General features: G+C 44.9%; 1 protein-coding gene across 1 annotated transcript in view; it reads right to left on the bottom strand.

Annotated features, from left to right (window-relative positions):
- Nucleotides 1-14337, bottom strand: part of DEPDC5 (DEP domain containing 5, GATOR1 subcomplex subunit) — a 43287-nt gene that overhangs the window by 13922 nt on the left and 15028 nt on the right. Inside the window, exons 22-32 of the mRNA XM_058816450.1 lie at nucleotides 13628-13831; nucleotides 12146-12281; nucleotides 11693-11796; nucleotides 9718-9783; nucleotides 8195-8351; nucleotides 6438-6598; nucleotides 5554-5671; nucleotides 5230-5397; nucleotides 4184-4403; nucleotides 2791-2924; nucleotides 2334-2442 (exon numbers count right to left, since the gene is read on the bottom strand). Coding sequence (XP_058672433.1) covers nucleotides 2334-2442; nucleotides 2791-2924; nucleotides 4184-4403; nucleotides 5230-5397; nucleotides 5554-5671; nucleotides 6438-6598; nucleotides 8195-8351; nucleotides 9718-9783; nucleotides 11693-11796; nucleotides 12146-12281; nucleotides 13628-13831 — 1577 coding nt within the window. The remainder of the gene's footprint in view (nucleotides 1-2333; nucleotides 2443-2790; nucleotides 2925-4183; nucleotides 4404-5229; nucleotides 5398-5553; nucleotides 5672-6437; nucleotides 6599-8194; nucleotides 8352-9717; nucleotides 9784-11692; nucleotides 11797-12145; nucleotides 12282-13627; nucleotides 13832-14337) is intronic.

A 14337-nucleotide genomic window follows, 5' to 3' on the forward strand; every position in this document is an offset into this window, starting at 1 on the left:
AAGGTTTTTTTTTCTAATCTGGTAGACATTCAAATGATAAAGAGGGAGAGGCAAAGGAGCTCTTTTCAGGAAGCATCCTCTTCCTCTTACATGCAGGTCTGGTATGGTGCAAAGGAAAGGGAAGAAAAACTCATCACAAAGATCCTTCCAACACTGTGTTTAATACTTCATGCAAAATTAAACAGCCACTGCCTGTGCTATGCTCCTGCCTACTGACAAACCCAGTGAGTTATCCCCAGCTGCTATTCAAAGATGTGTCACGACTCTCTTATCACACAAGACAATGTAGTGGAACTCATCTAGATTTCATTCCCTATTTGCAATTCTTTATTCTGTTCCCTTGGCAAAATATTTTTGTCTAGCCTGCAGTTAAGATGATGCTTACCTTGGTACATACATATAAAACAGTTTCTGGGAAGAAACTATGCCAGGGTTACCTGCCTGGCAATTGACATTGTGCAGAGCCAAGTGCCCTGGGTCCATAAGGGCAAACACTTCCCAAACAGATCAAGTGGGTTAAACCTCAGTGGGTTAAATCAAGTGGGTGAACTCACTGGGTTAAAACCACAGTGCTGCCCAGTAACTGGCTCAAGTGACTTGTCAATTCTACTCTGAAACAAAGTGATGCAAAGCCAGGGCTCAGTTTTCATCTGGAATAGCTCAGGCACTGAAGGGCATCCTAGAAAAGCACTTGCTCCCTTGGCTGCTGGCAAAGCTCACAGCTGTGATAATTTGTCACTTCTCTGGCTGCAAGTGTGTGGAAAGGCAGAGCTCCCTGTGCTGAGGAGCCCTGCAGGGGCTGTGACACGAGGCACACACTGGCTGCTGTTCCCAAGTGAGCACAATGCTGCCTGCCCACTGGCATCTTTCCAACAGGCATAAGCCGTCAATTAGGAGATTGCAATTGCTTATCTCCCAGTCCCTGTGTGTAAATATTTACAGGAGTGTTTACTGCTGCAGCATGAAAGGCCTTCAATTGATAACACACTCTTCCAGAGTCTCCAGTCAGCCTTCCAGAGAGGCTTTTGAACATTATTTTTAACAATGGCATTTTCTGGTAGCACAAAATTTGCTGATTTGGTCCCAGCACACTCCTGTGCCACTGCTAGGGAAGCCCACTTTGCCCCTTCCCCCCTCTGCCACACACAACAACTGGACATAATCTTCTCTCCTGTTTCTCACATGGAATTTTCACCAGTTTTACTGCTAGAGAGGACATTGAAGATTTCTGTATTTAAAGAGGGAATCTGATTTTTCAAAATGGTAGAAGAGAAGCATGCAAAGCCTGAATTATGATGTGGAAGTTTGCACACACACCTTGAGTCAGTCTGAGCACCTGCTGCTCCCAGGCCTAGCACATCCTGCTCCAGACTCATCTGTGCTCTCCAAACACTGATGCTATGAGTAAGTGTCTAGAACTAAGGTGATCACAGTTGCTCTATCACTTCAACTTTCAATATCTAGGTCTCCAGGATAACACAATATTGTTCCTAGTGGTGGCACAAAACAGTGGACGTAGAAACATTAGCTTAGAGAAAAATGCTGAAAGAAGTGGTTGATAGTGGTGAATCTGAGAACTTTTCCTTTGCAATATTTAAACTGCTGAACCCAAACACAGGTCACACTTAAGTCCTCTACTCTTATTCAGTTCCTTGTTACTTCATTTAAAAAACCTTCATAGCAAAACACAGAAAAATAATCAAATATTTCTGGTTGGACTTGGAAGCAGAGTTCCTGCTCTCCTGGGTCTCACAGGACCGTGGACAGAAAGGCTGAGGGATAGCACAGTCTTTTCTTTAAGTGCCTCAAGAGAGCTCTAGGAAGATCACCTTCTCCAGCCTGGAGTCCAGCCAGTGAAGGAATGACATCTAAATCACTTCTCAGGAACACACCCCCTCCTCTAAACAGAGGCAAGAGACCCAAGTTCCTGCTGTTAAAATCCCACTCAGTGTTCACACTGTCACAAGCTAGAGGCTGATTTTGCTCTCCAAGGCAGCCTGCACACAGATGCACACAGCTCTGCACTGCTACACCCAACAGCCAAGCCATGACTGAAATGAAATGTGCTACCAGCAAAGGAAATGCACTAATTAGCAAACAGCACTTAGATCAGCAAAATGCTGAGCCAGCATCCCAGGGATTCCACACCATTGTCACTCTTACAGAACTGAATTCCTCTGCCCTCACACACAAAGACCAGCACAGGAGCAGCCCTTGCTGGATTAGAGTAAAATGTGGTATGATGTAGTCAAATGCTCAGAGAAATAATCTTTGGTTATTTGATGAATTCTTATGTAGAAAGAGCAGCCAAAGAAAGCCCAGGGAGTCCTTACCTTGCGAGGGCTGTCCATATAGGTGGGTGTGATAGCAATGCTCCCACTCTCTGAAGGCTGGCCAGAGCTCTTCCCAGAAAGCATTGCTGCTTGCTGCTCCCCCAGGGTCCTAAAAGAAAAGGAAGGAATACAGAGTTTATTCAAACACACTTTGTGTCAGCTTCCCCCCAGAGGCAACTGTTGCAGAGGGGTACTGCTGTATTTTCAGATATTTGCTTTCCCACACACTAAGGAACAGATCCAACATTCCAAAAGTAACTTTTACCCCCACAAACAACATGGACCCTTGCACTCCATTTTATTATGCATGTATAATACTAATATAGCATTAAAAATGTGAATCTCTTATGTATTTAACACAACATGAGGCAAGGTTCCCCAAATGTGCTTTAGCCAGCCCAGGTGCAATATGCAGGAAGGATGTTCTTGGCTCTTCACACAGCCTGTAGAGACTCACTTCTGACTGGCTTCCATCTGCAGCAGAGCTGAGAGTGCTGAGGTTCCTTTTTTCCCAATGGGAGGTCCAGACTGCTCCAGGGAGTGAGTGGGAATTGGACCAGCAATCTGCAAGCCTTTCATGGCAGACCCTTTCTAACAAAGGAAAAATGGAAGCACAGACTTAGTCAAGCTAGGCTTAACTAGCAAGCAAGAACACATCACCTCATGTCAGCAGGGCTTTACTAAGCACATTTTAAAAAAGGAGTCAAACCTCTGGTACACAAGAAGGGGAATAGCCTAGTGTCTTGTGTGGATGTTATTCTGAAAATAAAATGTCTGTTATTCTACAGAAAAGGTGAATTTGCTTTAAAATAAATGACCTCATTTGCTGTGAGAATGGGAACACTAGCCAGTTTCTCTTCAGCCTCCTGAAACTGTTTACCCAAAGACTCACTCACATATTTCTCTTTTCCCAATCCTCCTCCTGAATCTGCAGCACAGAACCAATCCAGGTTACCCCAGAAGTGCCCAGCTACACTACCTCAGGCCCCTCTGGATGAACTGTCTGCATCACAAGGCAGAGTGGTGCACCCAGGCTAAGCCTGCCTGCAGCACCAAGCAGAACACACCTGCCAAGAGGAGGCTCTGGGTAACAAAAGACTGGCTACAGTATAAAACAGAGCAGTGGCAGGACAAGATGGTGCAGAAGAACTTGGTTTGTCCCTGAGAAAGAACTGCCCTGAGCCTGGGTGCAGTCACAGCAGCACAGGATGCTCATCCCAGGGACATTTCCTCAAGCTGTTGAAGGAAACAGCTTTGTTTCCTCTCCCAATACTTCACTTGAGTGATACAGAACAAGCACATTAAGCCCCACTGTGTGAAAGCTGACACAGCACAGGCTCAGCAGTGTCCTTTAGGGATGGATGACAGGGACAGGGACACCGTGCCCCACCTGTCCGGGGTGCACTTGGGTGTGCCCATGATATTTTCTGAAAAATCCTTTCCTTAGGATTTTTTCTCCTGAGAAGCTGATAGGCCTCAGGAACAAAATGTAAACAACGATTATCTGCTGCTGTGGAATGCAACAGGTGCATCTGTGATTGGTCTCATGTGATTGTTTCTAATTAATGGCCAATCACAGTCCAGCTGTCTGGACTGTCTCAGTCACAAGCCTTTGTTATTCATTCCTTTTCTATTCTTAGCTAGCCTTCTGATGAAATCCTTTCTTCTATTCTTTTAGTATAGTTTTAATATAATATACATCATAAAATAATAAATCAAGCCTTCTGAAGCATGGAGTCAGATCCTCATCTCTTCCCTCACCCTAAGACCCCTGTGAACAGGGACACACTCTGTCTCTCTGCTGACGCCTCATCAGCGGCCCGGGTCACACCCAGCCCCGCGGGACTCACTCGGATCATTCGATCGGAGCGGTGGCGGCGGCGGATGCGGTTCAAGCCCTCCACGAAGCGGATGAAGCCATCGAGGAGCTGCCACTCCTCCTCGTCCGAGCGGGGCTTGTCGCCGTACACGTCGCAGTGCGCCTCCCCCTCCATGATGCGCTTGGTGGCGCTGATGCAGGCGGGCAGCAGCAGGAACCGCGTCCTCCAGAACTTCAGCGACTCGATCAGGCTGCGGCAATGGGGAAGGCAGGACAGAGGTCAGCACTTTCCTGGGAAGGGTTTTCCAGAATCTAAAGTATAAATCTTTATACCTGCTGCACATTTCAGCGATCACCCTCGCTGCTATCCCTGGCACAGAACGAGCACACATGCAAAAGAATGGTGAGCAATTTGAAAATCACTGGCAACAAGGCTCTCCTCAGAATAATTGTCACACAGATATGCTTTCTTTTCTGTAAAAGATAGGCCCCAAAAGCTTTTTCTCTATAAATATGCAAGCAAAAAGGAATTTTCAAGGTGCACATTAGCGTAGGAGGTATTTTGACTGAGACCTGAAAAGAAAAGATGATAAAGACTGGTTATGTGGAGAGAAGATATCAAAAAAGCCATTGATACTAGTTGAGATATTCCACATTTCTGGTAAGCGCTTGCTCCACAGCTTAGGAGTAGGATTGTATGTCAGACTCAGCACTCAAGCAAACCTGCAACAGCTTCAAAATAAATGGAAGTTTTGAGTCAGATCAGTAAGAAGCCAAGAAAAGCATCTGTGTGGTACAAAATGCTATCTTATTTCTTTGCATTTCTAGCAGAGGAAAAAAAGTTCATGCTGAATTTTGAGATCAAGACTCTGTATCAAAGGTCACATTAAGCAGCAGCAACACAGAGCAAGGCTCCCACAAGGCAACAGCTGCTGGAAGCTGACAGTGAAAGCAGGCCAGATATTCTCCCTGGAGTACTGAGCATTCGTGGGTTGAACTTGATGATGAAATTTTAGGTCAAAAAGAAAAAGAGGCAATTAGGACACAGAACAGTCTGGATGGAAAAGAAGCTCTCACCTGAAATCCTCCGAGCCAGCAGAGCAGATATACTGATCCAAATAATTCCACTTGTACTCTTCTAGTCTCTCATGGGAAAATTCTACCCAGCAAGAGACAAATTCAGAGTCAGAGTGTGAGGGGCACAAGCTGTAGGTGTAGTTTATCTGGGCAGATTCATATGGATACCTGAAAGATCAAACACAAGCATTAATCAGGTATTATTGATACTGATGCTTCTCTTTCTTCTCCTAAAAAGAAAGGTGTTCTCTCAAGCAAGCACAGAGCTGGAGAAGAATGTTCATCAGAACACTGGCAGCAAAGTGCTCCAGCAGAGATACTCACTTTGGCAGGTAGCGAGTGACAGTAATTATTTTGTCCTTTAAGGTGACTTTGTGGAAAGTACGGCCCATGCTCAGCCAGTACTGATCCTCTTCCTCAGGTCTATTTCTCGACACAAGACCTGCTTGTAAAAAGCAAAACGCTTTCAGCTTACTGCAGTGTCAAAGCCATATTTTCTGAAAAATCTTTTGCTAAAATTTTTTGTCCTGAGAAGCTGAGAGGCCTCAGGAACAAAATGTAAACAATGGTTATCTGCTGCTGTGGAATGCAACAGGTGCATCCACGATTGGTCTCATGTGGCTGTTTTTAATTAATGGCCAATCACAGTCAGCTGGCTCGGACTCTCTGGTCAGTCAGAAGATTTTATCATCATTCCTTTCTTTCCTTGCTAGCTTTCTGATGAAATCCTTTCTTCTATTCTTTTAGTATAGTTTTAGTATATAATTTTCTTTTCATATAATATATATCATAAAATAATAAATCAGCCTTCTGAAACACAGAGTCAAGATTTTTCATCTCTTCCCTCATTCTGGGACCCCTGTGAACACCACCACACTGCAGTACTCAGAACTTTATCAACAAACTGTGCCTATAGGAAGAGAATCCAGAACTGGAGTCTAGAAGTCAGCTTCTGATCACAGCACAAGCTAAAACCCAGCTTTTAGGCCACATTTTTAGGGAGCAGCTTTTGCTCTAACAGTTAAGATGTGCTGATATAAGCAAAGGGGAGCACTTGGGATTCCTATGCCACCCATTCAGAACTTCCCTGGGCAGAACCACCAAAGAACAGCCAATATAGTGTTGAGCAACTGGTGGATGTGCTTAATTTGAGGTTACTGGGGCTGGCAGAAGAGCAAAGGCTGACTTGCCAGGGCCAGGTAACTCACCTCTGCTGTAGAGGGGACTGCTGCTGAGCGGGGGCGGCACGGCCGGGGCCGGCTTCTGCGGCTTGGACTGCACAATGATCTGATAGCCCTGCATGAGGCGCTGACAAATGAACTCCTCAAACACCTGCTGGGCTGTCATCTGCACTCCTTCCTCATCCCTCCTGGACACAAAGGTTAAGCAGAGCAGAATAAGGAGCTGACCACACACCTATTCTTAGCTCTGCTCTGGAGCCCTGTGCCTGGGAGCACCTGCCTGTGAGAGCAGGAGGGAAAAGGGGCACCTTCTGACACAGGGTGATGAGCTGGCTGGCAATATTTACTGCTGCCTTTGAAAGCAGTCTGGCAACCTGTAACAAATTTTCCTACAGCAGTTGTGGAACAATAAATTGCCCAAAGATGACTTTTCCAGCACTTTGCAGGCAGCCTCAGTGCAGTTTGTACTTGTTCAGGAGAGCTCAGAATGCCAGTGGGCAGCAATGCTCCAGCCTCTCCCACAGTGGGAAGTGGAGAGCAGGGAGGGGTTGGAGAACACATTCATCTTAGTGCAGCTCCTGCTCCGAACTTTGCCTTCCTACTGACATTTCTTTCATGTGTTTCTTCATTAATCCTATTCCTTTCTATGTATTTCAACCACCCTGATTAATACTTTTGTTTTGCTCCCATAAAGCAGAAACAATGGCAGGTCTTTTGATGTCTTACAAGTTAGGGAAAGACTAAAAAAAATTTAAGATAATGAGACTGCTTTAGTAAAAATCAAACTAACCCTATTAAAGAATAGTTACCAAATACCTCTGAGACAAGCAGAGAAGCTCTATTTGTCCAACTAATTCTGTTTTCCAACAAGAATCTTTAAACTAAATATCCTTTAGAGTGAGGATAAGCATCTTAAATACTGTGTCCACATGTATTTGCTCCTTCAGTGTTTCCAAAACACTTGCTAGGAGGTAGATTAACAGAGATGATAGCTTGAATATTTTGATCAAAACACAACAGAAAAGAGACATAAAATTTTGTATCCAAACAATTTAACATCAAATCTATGGAGCACACCATACTGTCAGGTGGGAACATCAGAAAAAGTCCAAAGCTATCACTGGAATTTGCCTTATCTCTGAGCGATCAGGATCACTCCTCCCTCATGAGGGGACATTGCTGATAACAGCTATTGAATGTCACTGCATGGCTGATAAGAACTACAGCATTCCATTGGGAGATGTGAGCCCAGAGGGAGGAGCCAAGCATTCCTACCCAGATATAATCCAGAGGTTCTGAGACACCAGCACGGCTTCTCCACTGGATTCCCCAGAGGAACAGCAGCTGCCTCTCCCACTGGATCATCAGAGGAAGAATACATCCTTCTCTACAGGATCCCTGCTCCAGCAGAACCACCCCTGACACTGCAGAAGGGCTGAGCCACAATTCCAATGGGACTGCCACCAACACCCTGACCAACAGCATCAGGTTGTGTTCTGATTCTGTCAGTATTGTTTTCATTTACTGCATTGTTTATTTTATCCTTTTATTTTCTTCCCTATTAAAGAACTGTTATTTCCTGCTCCTATATTTTTTGTTGCCTGAGAGCTCCTTAATTTAAAATTTACAGCAATTCAGAGAGGTGGCAGGGTTCATTTTCTCCATTTCAGGGGAGGCTCCTGCCTTCCTTAGCAGGCACCAGTCTTTCCAAACCAAGACAACTTGGTGATCCTCTTCCATCACCTCCTTAAGCACAGGAGGTACAGAGGAGGTGCTGGCCAAACCTGTCCATGTCAGCCTCGGGCAGCAGGTCGTAGCAGCCCTCGGTGTAGTCGTTCTGCAGGCTCTGACGGTCGGGGAAGTAATCAGTGGTGAGGGGCAGGCAGGCAGGGGTGGTCAGGGACTTCCAGTCCACTCCAACTGTACAACAGAAGCCTGGCACTATGGGGGGAGCAGACAGTGTCAGAACTGCCTCGTTGTGTCATGGGGGCACACAAGGGGGGCACGTGGGGTCACCCGTGCAGAAACGGAGTGCAGAGCAGGATGGAAGGAGTGCATGAAGAGGGGAGTTAAAGAATGAGAGATGAAAAACAGTTGGCATAAAGTCAACAGGGACAAAAAAGGGTGTGGAATAGGAAGGGGAAAAGAAAATAGGATGGGAAGAAGGGAGGGAGAGAAAGAGACAGTTTGTTAAACAATGCAGTGCACATGCTGATTCAATCCCATCATGCAAAAGGCATTCCAAGTTAATACATTTAATTTCCTCTTGATTGAAAGCTAGAGCTGACATAGCCACTGCTCTTCCAAAATTACAGCAAGTCAAGTGCAGTTACTGATTATTAATAAACAGATCAACATTCCAAGTCTGAACAAGAAAATCAGACCAGTTCTGCATCCTAGACAACTGCAGAAGGAGCTGGAGAGGAGGAGAGAAAGAATGACAGACCAGCCTCTTTCTGGAATAGTACAACAGCAGAAAAGGGAATATTTCCACAGTTATAAAAACAGAAGATATATCCAGAGGGGTGGGAAGACCAGAAATATAGTAACTTGGGAAGCAATCTTTTCCCACACCCTTTCCTAGAGTTATGCTGCAGTTTTGAGATTACAGGGATGTAAAACTAGACATTAAAAAGGAAAAGCTAACTAGATTATACCAAATCATCAGCTCATTACATTCTGACCATTCACACTACTGCATTACATTCTGACCCAATTAAAACAATCTGTATCACCTACTGATGCTTAACTTCTTGTCATAAAGCTCCTACAGACAGAAATTTATTTTACTATCAAACTGTTAACCCCAATGGCAGGAACACTGCACAAGAAAGTAATACATGACAGACTGCTACAAAGAAAATGCTTTCTTAAGCAGTGACACACTTGTTTCTCTAGGACATGAAGGCAGATACTTCTCAGTAAATGGTACCAAATTCAGAAACTGACTGTACTAATTCTACTTCAACAAGCTGGTACCAAACAAACTTTTCATACTGAGAGGCAGAAAAGAGTTCAAAAAGCAGCTTTAGCTTTTTGCAGAATAGTGTCTGGTAAGGAAAGAATTTCAGCTGTAACACAACAAACAGCTTCACATGTTCTTAAGAACTACAGAACTGCAACCACAGTGAGACAGCAGAGGTAGATCCTGCAAATTACTGCAGGCCAAAATAAACCTCTGCCAAAAGCCAAGGAGGCTCCTCAGTTTCTTGCCTACCACCTCCTGATGCCTCTATATATGTACATGCCCTTTCCCTCCCATCTTCCCACCTATGCAAACTTTCTTCCAAACCTTTCTCCTGCTTACTTGGATCTGGAGAATTAGAGACAGCATCTTCCAAGGAATCCTTGTTCTGAGTTTTGAAGTTCACCCCTATAAGAAAGAAATGGTTTTTATTTTAAGCAATTACGTACTTCTCTTGAATTTCAAATAAAAATAAATCAAAAGTGTGATGTTTTAAGGTACAGAACTTCTCTGTATGGAAAATCCCAGGGTTCTGCACAGCAGAAAAAGACCACTAAGGCAATTAATGAGGAAAAAATATATCTTGGATCAAACTTGAACATCTTCAGCTGTTGAAGTGCTCAACAGCTAAAACCCAAACAAAACTCTCCTCCCCAAAAACATCTTGAAAAGTAGATGCTATAAGCTCCTATAAACAGCTGGTGTGGCACATGAGAGAAAAAGAGTTGCTAAGGAGACAAGAAAAACTGCTGCCTTCAAAACCTTTTATCAAAATAAAAATTTCAGTAAGCCTCCAAACATTTAAAAGGAACTATTGTTTAAAACTAGCTTAGGTGGATTTACCCGGGAGATTGGTATCAGCACCATTGCTGTTCCCCTGTAAGAGAAAGGGTGGATATTTGCTACTGATGATGCCAGTAACCCGCAGGGGAGCTGGCTCTCAGTGGCCTTCACCTTGCACCAGCTCCTCCTGCCATCTGCCATCCACACCGGGAACTGCAGCTGCAGCATTTCCTTCTCTGAGCTACCACCTCCACCTGCGGGGCAGCAGCGACAACGGCCCGAGGCCCCAGGGAAATAGATGTGAAATACATGGGATCGTTTTTCACTCTGAATGCACCCATGATGCATCAAACCATGCTGCAGGCACCGAAGGAGAACCAGGCTCAATGAGAAATTTCTGGAAATTCCAAAAAACACAACTTCCCCCCAGAGTGCTTCATTTCATAGGTGACTCAAACCATAAGGGAGAGCTCTCAGTCCAATCACTGAGTACCCAGTGTGGCCCCTACAGATAGGTGAGGGTCCACAGACACAAAGAAATTCCATAAATGCAAGCATTTTTTATTGCCAGGACATGCTCTGCATTTACACTGTGCAAACTGCAGCCAGCTGAAATGCAGTTTAGAAATTGCAAAAACAAACAGAGCCTATCTGGAAGCCAGAAAATATCAAAAATGTAAAGCAAGAAAATTAAATGTAATCAGAAGAAATTCACAGAAGGAAGCAACAGAAAATAATTTTAAATGTTACTATGTGAATACAAAATGAAACACAAGAAAATTAAGTCTGCTAACTTCTCTATGGTTCTGCAAGGCATAATGGAAAACAAAATTGTCTTAGTCTAATGTAATTCAAAAGGGCAAATTTATTCTTAAAAAAACACTTTAAATTGGTTTTGAGAAAAGAACGTCAAATTATTTTTGAGAAAATAAGTCTTGAATGCCATAGTCCAGAAGTTCAACTTTTTTCCATGTGCCTAACTAAAATGCATATCTATAAAAGCAGAGGGTAGGTCACAAAAAACCAGACAACACAGCAGAATGTTTAATATGGCATATTGTTCCATTTACAGGGCTGAAAAGAAATGTTGAGAATTTTACTAATTCAGGTGTCTGGGTAAGTTAAGGAAGATAGAGGCAATCTTCAACTGAAAGTACAGACACATCATCTCTCTAAAGGATAATAGCTTAAGGCAACCCCACCAAAAAAAAAGGCTTCTGAGCACCAGCGCATATTTAGTTATTTTTTGTGTCTGAACATCACTGCTCTGAGAGTTTATTATCAGTAAACAATGAGCATCTTTCAATAGCAAACCTTATAAGACACGTCTAGAAAAGTAGAGACACATTAAACAACACTAAACTGAAGCCAACAAAGCAAGCCAAAGAACTACCATGCACCAAGCAGTCCAAGTAAGTGCACGAACAGATCACTGGTTTCCCACTCCGGATTCCTCCTGCTCGGCCGTGCTTGTCCCCTCCCGAGCCCTGCCCCATCCCCGAGCGCTGTCCCGGCCCCGCCCCAGCCCCGTTACCTGCGCCGGGGCCGGCCCCCAGCCCGTTCCCGTTCCCGAACTCCTCCGCCCCGCCGAAGCTCAGGAAGGAGCCGCCATCCCCCGGATGCCGAGAGCTGCCGTGTCTGCAGAGAAACAAAGCAGCCTGTTCTGTACAGCCTTCCTCACTTGGGCCATCCCCTGCTTTTAGCAAAGGTACAGCGAGCCCTCAGCCCCTCTGCCCGAGCTGGGAGCAAACTCTTCCCTCGCTGATGTCTGCAGAGATGGAACAGCACAAGGGCAGCACAGAGAAGGCCATGACAGCATTCCATAAATGTCCACACTGTTTGTTTGCCTCCAGCAGTGACCAAAGCACTGCCTTGGCAGGACAGCAAAGAACCAGCTACTCACACCCCCTCAGGAGAGAAATAAAGCCTAGCTGGTTACCTACAGACCTGAGCTCATGGTCTGTGAACCCAGCATTCAATGGCTCACCTGCCAGTTGCCTCATGGTAAGCCAGCTCCAGCAGCTCTGCAGAGGAATGTGTCAGATCCTGCTGCCCACTGCCCTGCATTTCTGCCATGTTCTGCCGGGTCTGATGATGGATCTGGATAGCTTCTCCTGAGGGACCTGCACAGGTACAATTGGATCATTGATCACCACATCTGCACTGATTCCTCAGTTGCTTTTCCCCTCTTTTGCCAGAAGCACAAGCAAAGAGAGCTAATGGACATTATGAAAGCATGTTCACAAAATCTTCAAAGCCTTGAACCTCTGCCATCTCTTCTGAAACAAGTGAACCAGAATATTTTTGAAAACATTTTGGAGGGCCTAATTACAAGGCATCAAGCAATTATGCAAACAATTCAGCATCAGAAAAGCAACTCAAATTGTAGTTACAATTCCCTTCAATAGGGTTAGGAGTTAGGCTCCCTTCAACAGGGAATTGTTCTGTACCTGTTGCTGCTTGTTTGCAAATAGAGCTATTTCCCAAAAGAGGATTGCTCAGGCCTGCACACAAATGAGTGTAGTGTGCAAGCACTTTAATACCCCAGAGCTCTCACTGGCTCTCTTGCTGTGCTAATCCTGGACAAGGGCAAAGTCACAGAGGCCAGGTGTGCAGGGAGGCAGCTCACCCACGGGGAAGGTGGGCAGGGAGTGTGAAAAGTGCATATTATATGGCTCTACGCAGATATTTACCATATGTATTTTGATGTATTGATTAGTAGTGCAGTATTAACATTTTAATAATAAATGTAGTCTTGTAATTAAAAGGCAACTTTTGTAGTTAAAATAAGAACTAAGTTAGTGGGATTTTTTAAGAAAGGAATGAGGCACTCGCACCAGATAGCAGCCCCAGGACACCTAAATCTTTCAGAGAAAAAGAATTTATTGCTCTCTTATCAGAAGAAATGAACTTCTTCCCACCTCAAAGGCAATGTTAGGATTAGAAGGAAGAAGCTGATGATGACCAGACAGAATCCTGTATTTGAATGGAATTTATGCATCCTGTATGAAGTGTATGAATATGCAATGGGTTATTGTTTTTGAGGGTTAATCCTTTGTTAACGGGTGTCCTTTTTTGGGCTTGTGCTGCCCAGATAAAGGTACCCAGACATCTCTAACTCTTTGTCTTTATTGCCTCATATTGTCCTAAATCAAATTGTCCAAATTATCATTACTCTAATTGTATTACTATTTTTATAACCATTTTATTACTATTAAACTTTTAAAATTTTAAAAACAAGTGATTGGCGTTTTTCACAGGGAGGCAACTCACCCACGAAGGGGAAGGTGTGCAGGGAGGGTGTGCAGTGCAATGAGGGAGCTCACCCAGAGGGAAGGTGTGCAGTGCAATGAGGGAGCTCACCCACGGGGAAGGTGTGCAGTGCAATGAGGGAGCTCACCCACGGGGAAGGTGTGCAATGAGGGAGCTCACCCACGGGGAAGGTGTGCAGTGCAATGAGGGAGCTCACCCACGGGGAAGGTGTGCATCCAGCGCCTGCGGTTCGATGTCAGCTTCATGGGCATGCGGGACGGGGCGAAGGGGTTGATGAGGGCGCGCTGCGGCGCGTACCCGCCCGGGCGGATGTGCAGCAGCGATTCGGCGCTGCCCACGTGGAACCGCCCCGGGGCGCTGGAGTCGCGCTGCTGCGACTCCAACATGTTCTCAAGGAAATCTGCAAAACACAACCGAGCCACACAAATCAGCGTGAGATCCTGCAGGAGCCAAGCACAAGAGAATTAACTGCTCAGGGACATAAAGATGGCCCAGGGTAAGGGGAAATAAGGAGACCTAAGAAATAAGCAGGAAGAGAAGCTGAAAGCAATTCCTATCCTGCCTGAAAGTTACAATGGAAACAAGAACCCAGACAAGAAAAATCATTACTCCATCTGCCATTACAGCACTGCTGTAAACTGCGAACTTCTACTAAATGAATCCATTAAGAAACCACTTGCTAAGCCAATTACGAAGAGCTATTCGGACCTTGGAGAATTCTTGAGAAATCAAAAGACTGACATAAAAACTTCAGGATGAGTACCAAAGCCACAGCTGAGCCTTGTACACATGCCTTTTCTGTAACACTCAGATCTGAGCACTGAAATCAGGGATTACTCCCAGAAGATGTGGGACATGATCTCCACAAGATACAAGTCAGCTGTCACTATTCAGTGGGGAACAGAA

This window comes from Ammospiza caudacuta, chromosome 18 (assembly GCF_027887145.1).
Source record: "Ammospiza caudacuta isolate bAmmCau1 chromosome 18, bAmmCau1.pri, whole genome shotgun sequence".
NCBI lineage: Eukaryota > Metazoa > Chordata > Aves > Passeriformes > Passerellidae > Ammospiza > Ammospiza caudacuta.